The 11,510-nt window shown below is 61.6% G+C and overlaps 2 protein-coding genes across 7 annotated transcripts; both read right to left on the bottom strand.

The window, feature by feature from the left end:
• Nucleotides 1–1,410: 1,410 nt before the first annotated feature.
• PYCR1 (pyrroline-5-carboxylate reductase 1) lies at nt 1,411–9,758 on the bottom strand. 6 transcript variants are annotated; one of them, XM_017879215.1, is made up of 8 exons: nt 5,835–5,850; nt 5,424–5,550; nt 5,122–5,192; nt 4,349–4,525; nt 3,940–4,161; nt 3,671–3,763; nt 3,344–3,507; nt 1,411–2,396 (listed from the first exon to the last, which is right to left on the bottom strand). In XM_017879215.1, exons 2-8 carry the CDS (start codon nt 5,488–5,490, stop codon nt 2,234–2,236), a joined length of 957 nt encoding a protein of 318 aa, XP_017734704.1. In that variant the 5' UTR covers nt 5,491–5,550; nt 5,835–5,850; the 3' UTR covers nt 1,411–2,233. The 6 variants fall into 6 exon arrangements, with proteins under 6 accessions (XP_017734704.1, XP_017734709.1, XP_017734708.1 ...); XM_017879219.1 differs by lacking the exon at nt 5,835–5,850 and adding an exon at nt 9,677–9,758 and having other exon boundaries at nt 1,419–2,396; nt 4,349–4,528; XM_017879216.1 differs by lacking the exon at nt 5,835–5,850 and adding an exon at nt 5,884–6,453 and having other exon boundaries at nt 1,419–2,396; nt 4,349–4,528.
• On the bottom strand, nt 8,572–11,028 carry MYADML2 (myeloid associated differentiation marker like 2). The gene has a single exon (XM_017879221.1). The coding sequence runs from the start codon at nt 10,666–10,668 to the stop codon at nt 9,745–9,747; it is 924 nt and encodes a 307-aa protein (XP_017734710.1). The 5' UTR covers nt 10,669–11,028; the 3' UTR covers nt 8,572–9,744.
• Between the last annotated feature and the right edge of the window lie 482 nt (nt 11,029–11,510).

Raw genomic sequence — 11,510 nt, 5'->3', positions numbered from 1 at the left:
GAGCCATCTCCCTCCTCGACCTGCTGCAGACCCACATAAAACGTGATGCTGCTTGGCTTGGGTCTGTCCTCACACTCTGTGGCTTCCTGGGTGTCTGCCTCCCCACAGCCTGCCTCATGTACCTCCCCAGACTTCTCATGCATGTCAGGAGCCTCCTGTGGACTCTGGCTCTGCCTGCCTCTGCCTAATCAGGAGCCCACAGCGGGAAGGCCTCTAGGACCCGCCTGCTGAAGCAAACACCTCCCTGCAAAGCCTCTCTGCACCCCCGCCCCCGCCCCCGCCACCTCCTCACCTCCCCACCTCCCTGTGCTTCCTCTGCGGCCCAAGACCTGTCTGCCTCACTTGAAACCCATGTTGCCTGCTGGCTTTGTGTCCTCAGGGCAGAAGCACCTTTGGCAGCCCCACACCCCTCATCTTGCTCTGCGTCAGCACCTAAGAGTGGCGCTGGCAGGGAAACTGGCTTTGAGGGGAACAGTCGGGGCAGCTTTGGTCCTGGGACAGGCCTGTGGCCTGTGGGACAATCTCTTCTGGGAGCACCTCTGCCCAGGTAGGAGGGATGCCAGGGTCTCCCAGCACTGCCGGGCACTTTGCTGGGGCAGGGGGTGATTCTATTGCTCACAGCCCTGACACAAGGGCATTCCCCGCCCGCTTGATGCCCACATCCACCCACACAGGAGGGGACCTTCAGGGGGGCCTGCAGGGACTCCCGGCCCAGCACTGGCCATCTGTGTCCCCTGCTTAGCTCCTGCACTGCCAGATCCCAGCCAGACAGCAGGCACTCACCCCACCTGCCATCCCCTTTGTTCCTGGGTGTGGTGGGTGCTCAGTTTGTGGGGAGCGGCCAGGACTCTCGCCAGGTGGAGAGTGGCAGTGGAAGATGTACCCATGCCATCTGCCCTGCCGCAGCGTTTCCTTCCTGTTCCCCTGCATGTCTTCCCTCCCTCGGAGGGAAGTGCTGGAGTCTGTCCCCCAAGCGCCCCTCCACATGCCTCATACATAACAAGCATCATTCTGCTGTGGGCCTGTGGGGGCTCTGGAAATGAGTTCCCATGACGAAGTTCCAGAAAGCTGCTCAGCTCTCCTAACCCCTGCACACCCTGACACCCTGCTGCCACCCAGCCCACCTCCCCTCACACAGTGTGCACTGCCTCTGGAGGGAAGGGGGCCTCATCTTGCTGTCTCCATACTCAGTAACTATGTGTTGGTTGAAGGAATCAGAGCATCCCTGGCCCTTGTAACCCAACCCTCAGCAGCTCCTCCAATCCTGTGGGCCTCCTGGGATCCTGGGATGGCTGACTGTATGTGTCCACTTGACTGGCCACAGGGTGCCTGAGTGTTTGGTCAAACATTATTCTGTTTCTGGCGGGGGTGGGGGGGGGTTGCATGAGACTAATGCTTGACTCTGCAGACTTTTTGCATTAGATTACATTGACATTTTAATCAGTAAGGCTCCAAGATGTGGGCAGGCCTTGTCTAATCAGTTGAAGGCCCCACTATTCCATCCACAGTGACCACCCTCCCTGACAGGCAGGGCCTCCCTCCTCATCTGGCAGACAGAAGTCAGGGCACTAGGGGTTGGAAACCGATTTATAAAACTGGAAGGGCCAGGACAGAAGTGATAGCACCCTGCCAGGGAGGTCAGGAGCAGGAGGCGGTGGCCACAGGAAGTTCACCGGCAACCCAAGGAGCCCTTTCCCCAAATGTCTGTGGGATCTGGGTGCTTGGCAGCCAAGAGGGGCTGTGGCCCTTCACGCTGGACTCGGGATGCACGGACCCTCCGGGCCTTCTCACACGGGAAGGAGAGGTTTCTCCCTGAATGGAGGGCAGGGAGGGGCCAGGAGGGGGTGTGGGATCCCACCTCTGCTGAGCCTTCACAGAGGGGACCCTTGACCTTTGTACTCAGGAAGGAGCCCATGCCAGCTGACACTGGAGTAAGAGTGGGTGAAGACCCTCTGGGCTCCTGAGCGCTAGAGGAAGGTGGTCCTGACATGGTTTGGGAGCAGAGGAGAAAGGAGGTTGAGGTTGGGGAATCCGCCCCTGTTCTGGGCTGGGAAGCACTTGCAGACCACAGAGATTTCCAGTGGGAAGTGACGTGGCTCCTCCCTGGCTATGTCCCTGGCTGGCCCCTGCACTGATCAGAGCCAGACAGTGGGCCACTATCGGGGAACCCCCTAGTCCCCCTAGTGATGACAGAAGAGAAAGTGGTGGCAGGGTGGTGGTTAGGCAGGACATGTCAATCCTTGCCCACTGGCGCCAGGCTGCGGGGGAGCAGCTTCGTGTGGCCAGAAGGCGACAGAGAGGTCCCTGCAGGGGATTCCAGCTTCACCTTGTCCAGGATGGTCTTCTTGATGGCGGCTGGTGACACCTGCTCCTGGTCAGCCATGGACTGCAGCTCCCTGGAGAGGCAGGGAGAGGTTGGGTTTGGAGCACAAGCGTACACCCAGGAAGAGGGAGCGAAGCCCACAGCTCCCAGTGCCAGTCAGCCCCGGGCAATGCTGTCACCCTTATCTCAGCACCTTTATTCCCCTCTGCCAGCGACACACCCCCACACAGCTGCTGGGCTCCTCTCATCTCACTGGAATCAGCTCAGCATCCCCAAATCTCCCCGCAGCGCCCCCCAGACCTGAGTTCTCATGGCCCCACCACAGGATGTGGGTTTATGTCCGTCTCTCCTGCAGGCTGGAGGTGAGGCCAGGCCCCTCATGTTCCCCTCACTGTTATAGGGTGGCACTCGCAGAGTCTGAGAGTGTCTGGACTGGAGAGTGGGCAGTGTGGCGAGAAGGACGTCCTCACTTGCCCTGCAGACCTGAACTGGGGACAGCAGCTCTCAGCCTGGCTCTGCCTTTGACCAGCTGTGGGATCCCAGGCAAACAGCAAACTGTCTCTCTCCTGCTCTTTCCTTCTTTCACCTTCCATGGAATTTTCCTTGTGCCTGGATGCTGCTGTGTGTCCTGCTGGTCTAACTTAATCCCCCAGCGAGGGCAGGGGGAAGGTGGAACCAGGCACACAGAGGTTTCCTAACGTGCCTGGCCACCCCGCCACCCTACTGGTGTGGCCCCTGGCTCGAATGACGCTCCTGGCTATGACGATGGTGGACCTATGTGGGGAGCACAGGGCAGAGCATCCGGGTCCCTCTGTGGATGTCCCCTCCTCAGGAAACGGAAGGTGGGGAGGAGCACTGCACACGGTAACCCAGGGAACCTCAGGGCCCCGTGTCCTGCCCAACGCCAGGCTGGAGTTCAATACATATCTGCTGAGTGCGTGAATGAGCCAATGTACGCGAGATGGAGGCCTCGCCATGCAAGGACTGGAGACCAGGGAAGCGGGCAGGGTGGGGGCCCACCGTGTGCGGACGCAGGAGGCCTCCACAGCGTTGATGAGCAGGGAGCGGAAGCCCCCACTCTCCAGCACATGCAAGGCATGGATGGTGGCCCCACCCGGAGAGCTGACGTTGTCCTTGAGCTGGCCTGGGTGCTGTTCTGAGTGCAGCAGCATCTTGGCAGCCCCCTGCAGCCAGAAGAAAGGCTGACGGCTGTGAGCACCCACCTGCCTCCGCAGGGCACTGCCCCAGCCACTGCAGCACCCACTGACTCCCCACTTGGCTCCTCCCAGTGAGGCCCCAGGGCCCTGCAAGGAGTGGCCCCACCAGAGGGTCAGGAAACACACTGACCAGGAGGGCCTGGGCCCCGAGGCGGACTGCCAGGCGCCTTGGAAGTCCCATCTTCACGCCCCCGTCAGCCAGGGCATCCAGGGCTGTGAATGCCTGTGGGGAGAAGGCACCCTGAGCCTCTCTCCTGGGCTTCTCCTTCCCTTCTGGGCAAGCTCCAGTTCCCACAGCCTTGGAGCCCTCCACCGTGGCCCTCCCAGGGGGGCAGGGACAGATGTGCCCTGTGGTCCTGGGAAGTGTCCGCCGCTGCCATCTGTCCCCGCAGTCCTCACGTAGGCGGGGCCGCTGCCACTGAGCCCCGTGACAGCATCGATCAGGTCCTCTTCCACCTCTGTGCAGAAGCCCACGCTGCTCAGCAGCTGCTCCAAGAGCCTCCCGTCCTCCACCTGGGCGTGTGTGCCTGTGGCGTACACGGTGGCCCCCTCCTGCACCACGACGGGGGTGTTGGTCATGCAGCGGATGACCCTAGGGGCCGGCCGAAACGCTGACAGCTTCTGGAAGAGAAACCAGTGTGTCTGTCTGGCCTTGGACGCATTGCCTAGATGCACCCACCCCCCAAGCAGCACCCGAGCTGTCCCAGTGGGCTGGACACTGCAACCCTTTTGCAGATGAACACTGAGGTACTGAGGGCCAGGGCTGCAGACAGCCCCTCTCCACACCCCACTAGGCCTGCAGTGCTACCTTCTCTATGGAGCCGATGGTGACGCCGGCCGCACAGGACACCACGATGTGCCTGTCCTCAATGTGGGTGCCTATCTCATCCAGGATGAAGGGGATGATGTGTGGCTTCACGGCCAGGAAGAGCACATCACTGTGCTGCACCGTCTCCTTGTTGTGGGGTGTCAGCTTCACCCCCATCTTCTGTGGGGGCAACAGGTGGGCTTAGCCTGTTCCTGGGGCTGTCTGCACCCCCACCAAGCCAAGAGCCCCACAGGTAGAAAGGCACAGAGAATGCCAGAGTTGGGGGTGGGCAGGGCTGGGGCTCAGGGCTCTGACCACCGCCTTGATGACCGTTTCCACCCAGAAATGGAGGAACTCTGTATGGAATGTGTCCCTGTTGCAGACAGAAAAGGAGCCTCCATCCACACCACCACCCTGCCACCAGCCTCAGACTGCCATCCCCCAGACCCCCGCTCTCCACGTGTGAGTGGTGGTCTCAAGCACCCCCTAGATGTGTTCTGTGGCTGCCCGGCTGTGGCACCACCTGCCAGGCCCCCAGAGGACCCCTCGAAACTTTAACTCTGTGCAGGGAGCTCCATTCCAGAGCAACACCCTCCTATTAGCTGTACACACTCTCACCACCCAGGTCCCAAGAGAAATTGGCAGGGCAAGGAGGCAGGGTCCATGAGACTCCAGCCCAGGGCCCCTGCCCTAACTGGGTGGGAGCACTCCTGCATCTCCACACCCAGCCCCACAGGGACTCAGTCTCCTTTCCCCCTTTCACCTGCACCTACCCTGAGGGCAGAAACCGTGGCCAGGTCCATGTCTGGGGAGCTAGCCATTATCTTGTGGGCAGCCAAGATGCCTGAGAGGGGAAACAGTTCCTCTTCATGGCCAGTTCTGGCTTCACCTCCCTCCCCATCCCCAGGAGGAAGAGTAAGACAGCACAGGTAAAGCCCCAAACACACAGAAGCTGCCCTTTCCCCCAGGATTCAGGTCTTGTGACCCAGCCCCACCTTCAGCCCCCAGCCCTGCAGAAGTGGAAACGGGCCAGTCTGTCTCACTGGACCTCACCGTCCCCCACCTGGGGACCTACCTGCTGCTGTGAAGCCCTTGACCAGGGCAAAAGCCAGCTGGCCAGCGCCGATGAAGCCCACGCTCATGCTGTCGGGAGACGCCCGGCCCAAAGCCCCCACAGATGGCACCGGCTCTGCGGGATGAGACTGGCAGGATCAAAGCAAGTTAGGAGGGCAGTGCCAGCCTGACCGCTCCTCCCGCAGCCGGGTGCCCACCCGGCTTTCCACTTTGCTGTCCGATGGCCCTGGCCCGCTAACTGCTCCGGATCCCCTAGCCAGAGCGGCGAGGGGTCCCGCACCCACTGCAGGGGTAGAGGCTCCGCAGAGGAAATGACTGGGAAGGGGGAAAAGTACGGGCAGGACCCGGCGCCCCGGAGGTCCCCCGCCCGGGCTCCCACCCCGCCCGGAGCTAGGCTACCGTCGCGCCCCACCCGGCAGCCGCGGCCCACCATTCCCGGAGCCCGACCCCAACCCAGCTACCGTACGCAGATCGTCCCCAACCCTCCGCGCCGCGCCCGCCACGCGGCACCCGCACCCCAGCCCCGCCCCCGTCGCGCCAGCAAATCCGGGCGCGGCCGCCAGGCGCTGGCCAATCAGAGCGCGCGGCGGCGCCAAAGCGGTTGCATCATCCGCGCGCCCCTCCCGCGCCGTCCGCCGGGCGGCGCCGCTCCCGTGCCCTGGGATCCCCGACCCCCGGACGCACAGCCTCTCGGGCTCGCGGTCCCCTGACCCGCGCTCCTCCGGGTCGCGCTTCCTGGGACCTATACGTGGGGTCCGAGGACGCGGGCGGAGGGGGCGGTCCGAGGGGCCCTGCACGCAGGGCTTTGTCTTGGGCCACCCGGACACGGACGCGTCAAGCTGGCGGCCCTGGGCGCGTGGCCGGTGCTCTCCGAGAATCAGTCCCTTCTACTGTCATCCAGTTTGGAGAAGCCCGGCTGCACCGCGTTTTCTTTCCTTTTGTGTGTGTGTGTGTGTGCGGGGGCGGGGTTGAAAACAATTTGCTAAGTGGAAATATTTTAAATATAACACTATTTCCGCTGGGCGCGTTGGCTCACTCCTGTAATCCCAGCACTTTGGGAGGCCGAAGTGGGCGGATCACCTGAGGTCAGGAGTTCGAGACCAGCCTGGCCAGCATGGTGAAACCCCATCTCTACTAAGAATACAAAAAATTAGCCGGGTGTGGTGGCAGGCGTCTGTAATCCCAGCTACTTGAGAAGCAGAGGCAGGAGAATCGCTTGAACCCGGGAGGTGGAGGTTGCAGTGAGCCAGGATCGGGCCTCTGCACTCCAGCCTGGGCAACAAGAGTAAGACTCCACCTAAAAAAAAAAAAAAAGAAGAAGAAAAGAAGAAAGGAAAAGAAAAGAAAGACATGACATTGCAGCCACGGGTGTTCTTCTAACTGGGCACACAGTGGTGCTCCGCTAGCAAATGCAGGACGCCCACCCCATCGTGCCCCCCTCCCATGCGACCCGGAGCATCCTCCAATAGCCAAACATCACGCCTGCCCTGGGTTTTAGGGAAAGTGAAGCTCCAGTCACTTCCCCCTGAGAGCATGTTCAGAGTTCATCTGATTCGGGCTCTGGATAGTCAGGGTCCCTGTCGGTGGCGAGATTAAGGGTGAAGTCAGAAGGGATCACTGGCAGCCCATTCCCCTGCCAGGGGGTGAGAGGAGCTACCTTATTTTTTCTGTGCTGTATCTTAGATGATGACAGGCTATTCTAGCACATCATTTCAGAAGGTCTGGGACGCTCCTGCCACAGCGGCAGGACCACATGTTCTGGCTGTCTGTCTCCCTGTTCCCCCCACTGTAGACACGTAATGACCACCACCAACACTGGGAGGCTGCTCTGTGGTGGCCATGGGAGGAGCATGTCCAGATGGACAGCTCAAACCTGGGGCACAAAGGCTAGCATCGCCATGGTGCTTTGAGAGCCAAGCTCCCAGGCCATTTCAAAATCAGTTTTCCCCAAGTGATAACAACAAGTAACACTTTTACCTAAAAACCCAAATACCCAAAATGGACAGCCCTCTGGGCCGGGGATACACCATCAACAGCATGAACTGAAGGAAGTCTCCAGCCAGACCTCCCAGTCCTGGGTCTCCTTCCCTTCCTTTCTCTCCCTCAGGACCTTTGAGAAGGTGGCAGAAGGCCACCGTACAGGGAGGAAATTGGGAAGTTGGTGACAATTAACTCGTTTCAGAATTCTGGCCAGCAGAAAAAAGGAGGCTGGGTCCCCTGCAAGACTGGTGCCCAGGTCTCCCCTGAGTCAGGAGGCAGGTGATCCCTGCACCCCCTCCCCGCCACCCTCAGCCAACGGCAGGCCCCACAGCTGACTGCCCTTGTCTGGGATCTGCCATTGACCCACCCGCTCTGAGTAAAGGACGTCAGCCAGACCCTGTTTGTTGGCTAACGTGAGCAAGACTTCTCCTCAGCAGCCAGCGAGGCCCCTTCCTTATATTCTTTTTTGTTGTTGTTGTTGAGACGGAGTCTCGCTCTGTCGCCCAGGCTGGAGTGCAGTGGCCGGATCTCAGCTCACTGCAAGCTCCGCCTCCCGGGTTCACGCCATTCTCCTGCCTCAGCCTCCCAAGTAGCTGGGACTACAGGCGCCCGCCACCTCGCCCGGCTAGTTTTTTGTATTTTTTTTTTTTTTTAGTAGAGACGGGGTTTCACTGTGTTAGCCAGGACGGTCTCGATCTCCTGACCTCGTGATCCGCCCGTCTCGGCCTCCCAAAGTGCTGGGATTACAGGTTTGAGCCACCGCGCCCGGCCCCCTTATATTCTTCATGGCAGCAGCACGGGCCTGGTTGTGGGGACCGCCATCCAAAAGGAGCAACAATGCATCTGTCTATCGCTGTGTCCAGGGCCTCTCAAGACCCCCAGATGGGCATGGGGGAGGAGGTGAGCGCTGCAGGCCTCTGGGAGGGATGGGCATGAGCCACAGGCCTGTCGGAGCCAGGCTGACCTGTCACCCCTCTGAGGCAGAGGACACTACCTGACCCTTCCCCAGGGGGCTGCTCAGACCCTTAGGAGCCCAGCCTGCCCTGACCGCAATCCCAGGCCACTTCTTCCTCAGCCTTCCCCCAGAGCATGCTAGGAGGGGCCGCCAGGAGGGGCAGGTGCCCACGGTCCCCTCAGAAGAGACTGCTGGTCCAGAGGCAGGGTGCATCTAAATGTCAGCGTTTATTTCCTGCTCAAGGACGTCAGTGGGACCCAGTCAATGGGCTGAGGGGCTGTTGTGCCACTGCCCACCCGGCTTGGACTCGGGGCGGCCAGTGGGTCAGCTCCTGGCTGGTCCAGGCTGGGCTTCTGTGCAGGAGAAGCTGGCCGGAGCGTGGAGGATGATGGCCTCGGCGTCAGGAGTGTTTGGGCAACTGGACCCTTGAGCAGAGGCAAACAGTGCCCAGACTCTGTGTCCAGCGGCTGTTCTCAGCTGGGCTCCCTCCCAGTGCCACAGAGGCCCACAGTGCACAGATGCCCACCCGGCCACTGCTGAAGCTGCTTTGTCACAGCCGATGGTGGGTGCCCAGGTGGGGCTCTGTGGCTATGGCAGAACCAGGTTCTCCCTGTCCACTGTGCACTTGGCGCCGCTGGGCTCTGTAGGCTCTTCCAGGCCACCTGCACCACTTCCAGCCTGCGGACACCCCGGAGGCAGCCTGCTTCCAAAGGCTGTGGCTACTAGCCCGGAGGCTTCCCAGACATGGGTGGGAGAGGCTGGTCCAGATTTCTGGCTCCTCTGTGCGCCAGCACAGCTCCGCAGGCAGGCCCCTCTTCCCAGGGTTCTGGGAGCTGCCTCTCTAAGCCAGGAGTGGTTCCGGCTCCCCACGCCCCTCCCTCCCCTCCACTGGCCCAGCTGCTCTCCTGGGTGCCTTTCCTCTGGAAGTCATTCATTTTTCAGCTTGCCTTACCCAGCCTGAGTGTGGTCTACAGACACTAATGGAGGTACCGGGTGCCTCGCAAATCCTTCTAGCCTCAGCGTCCCCAGCTGCAAAATGGGTCACAACAGCAGCGGCTTTAAAGTTTTCCCTTATGTTACAGTGACCAGCACTGAGCCCCAGGAGCGCCGGGAAATGCTGAGAGAGAGAGAGCTGGGGATTGGTCTAGGTGAGGCCCTCCCCTGCGTCTGCTCAGGGCGTCAGTCCTGCTGTCCTGCCCCTGTCCCTCCATTCCTCCGTGAGCCCAGCCTGGAAGTCAGGGAGCGACCTCTCCCGTTGTACTTCATCTGCCCTGAGCCCGCGACTTCCCTCCTCCTCGCTACTTGACACCTTGGTTCACCTGAGTTTCCCTTGCAGGGCCTGGAGCTGCTGGCCAGAGAGCAGAGGTGGGCGGGCTGCCGCTGTGGGCTACAGGCTGGGCACGAAGCGAATCCTCTGGGAGTAGGCGAGGTCAGCGACGTACAGGAGCAGGTTGACATAGGTGAAGATGGCCACCACCAGCTGGCTGTCCCAGGGACAGCTGCCTCGAGCGCAGTCAGGGGGCCGTTTGGGCTCGCCATACTTGGGATCGAAACAGAAGACTGGCCAGATCACGGCGGCACTGAGGTACAGGAGCACAGCCAGGAACGTGTACACCACCACCAGCCGGTCAAAGGGGCAGCCCAGGCCCCCTGTGTGGCCCATCACACTCAGGGCCACCACGGCCACCGTGGCAAGGAAGCACAGGCTATAGACAGCGACGCACCACTGGGTGGCCACGTAGCGCCCGTAGCGGCTGTCGTGGACCAGCGCCCCAAAGATGATGCAGGCCACAAAGGCCTGGACGATCTTGAGGAGCCCTGACACTGTGGCCATGTAGCTGGTCACCTGGCCGGGCCGGGCCCGCGTCAGGGCCACCTCCACGGCGTAGGCCAGAAAGAGGAGCCCGGCGAAGACGCTGGCTGCCAGGCGGAAGTCCCTGGTAGCACAGCCGGCAGGCTCGGGGGGACACTCCCGCCGGGCGAAGTACAGCGGGTACAGGACCGCAGCCGTGGCGCACAGCAGGGTGGCCAGCATGGCGAAGGCGGCGGTGAAGTTGCCCCAGGAGAGCCGCAGGCAGCCATGGAGCCGTGTGAACTCACAGGCCACCACCAGTGCGGAGACAGCAAAGCAGAAGCCCCAGGCAGCCATGCAGAAAGTGCCCTGGACGCCCGTGAAGCCGCCCCGGTGGGCCACCAGGCTGAAGGTGGTGCAGCCAAAGGCCAGCTGCAGCACGCGGGCTGTGCCCACAGGGGACGTCACGGCGCCCAGGTGCAGGTATGCACTCCCAGGGGGCTCCATGGCGCTGCCCATCTGGCCAGCCACGTTTCCGGCTCACACAGTGCTCCAAGGCCCTGGGGTCCCTGCTGGACCAAGACCTCTCAGTTCCCTGCAGTAGTGGCAGGCGCCCGCAGCCTGCAGAGGCGGTGACGACGGTGACATTGCAGCAGGGCAGCCTCTCTGCTGCCTATGTGAGGCGGCCCCCCCCAGCGCTATAAATAGACAGCCGTGATCAGAGCCCTAGAATAGCAGCCCACATGCCTGTCCCCATCTTAGAGAGACATCTGACCCCTGGTCCGCTGTGGAGCCCCTGCCGGGACCATTAACCGGTTGGCTGCTGGCACCACCCCCACCTCCACCTTCCGCCGCCTCCCCGCGCACCTGCATCTGTCAGTCTGGTGAGTTGGTTTCACAGCTCTTGGGGGAGGGGGAGGGAGAAGGAAGGGAGCAGAGAGCATGAGGGTCCCCACGGGTAACCCCAGCTCCAGCAGCCTCCAGGGCCAGCTGTGTGGGGGAGGGGTGTAGGAGGCGGGAGGCGGCAGCCAGGGCTCGCGGCGAGTAGGGGGATTTCCCCAACACTTATCCCACCTCTTCTGGATGGCCGTGTGGTTCAGAGCCTGCGTGGGCTTCAGGATCCTGCTGTCATAGCCTGAGGTTCACAGGGCTCTACTGTGGCCATGGGGGGAGCAGAGCGTGGAGACCATGGCTCTACTCCCCAAGCCCCCCTCCCCACCCTCATTCTGTCTTGTCCCTAACCTGCCTGGGGCAGAGACGTTTGACTGTTAGTTACTGTCTGCAGGGGCCATTCCGGGCTCTTCACTTGTTCTTCACATTAAACACCTAGACAAACACTCAACTCTTCCCTTTTTTTTTTT

Source organism: Rhinopithecus bieti, unplaced genomic scaffold (assembly GCF_001698545.2).
Source record: "Rhinopithecus bieti isolate Rb0 unplaced genomic scaffold, ASM169854v2 scaffold_9899, whole genome shotgun sequence".
Classification (NCBI taxonomy): domain Eukaryota; kingdom Metazoa; phylum Chordata; class Mammalia; order Primates; family Cercopithecidae; genus Rhinopithecus; species Rhinopithecus bieti.
Note: the sequence above shows the minus strand (reverse complement) of the source record. Positions and strands in the feature narration are given on the sequence as shown.

Bases quoted from the DNA above. Each gene is read 5' to 3' on its own strand.
- PYCR1 (XM_017879219.1), bottom strand. From the start codon at position 5,490: ATGAGCGTGGGCTTCATCGGCGCTGGCCAGCTGGCTTTTGCCCTGGTC. The intron at 4,529-5,121 runs GTAGGTGCAGGT...TTGCCCCCACAG, and splicing joins CCACGGTTTCTGCCCTCAGG to AAGATGGGGGTGAAGCTGAC. The intron at 2,397-3,343 runs GTGGGCCCCCAC...CTGCCTCTCCAG, and splicing joins GCCTCCTGCGTCCGCACACG to GGAGCTGCAGTCCATGGCTG.
- MYADML2 (XM_017879221.1), bottom strand. From the start codon at position 10,668: ATGGGCAGCGCCATGGAGCCCCCTGGGAGTGCATACCTGCACCTGGGC.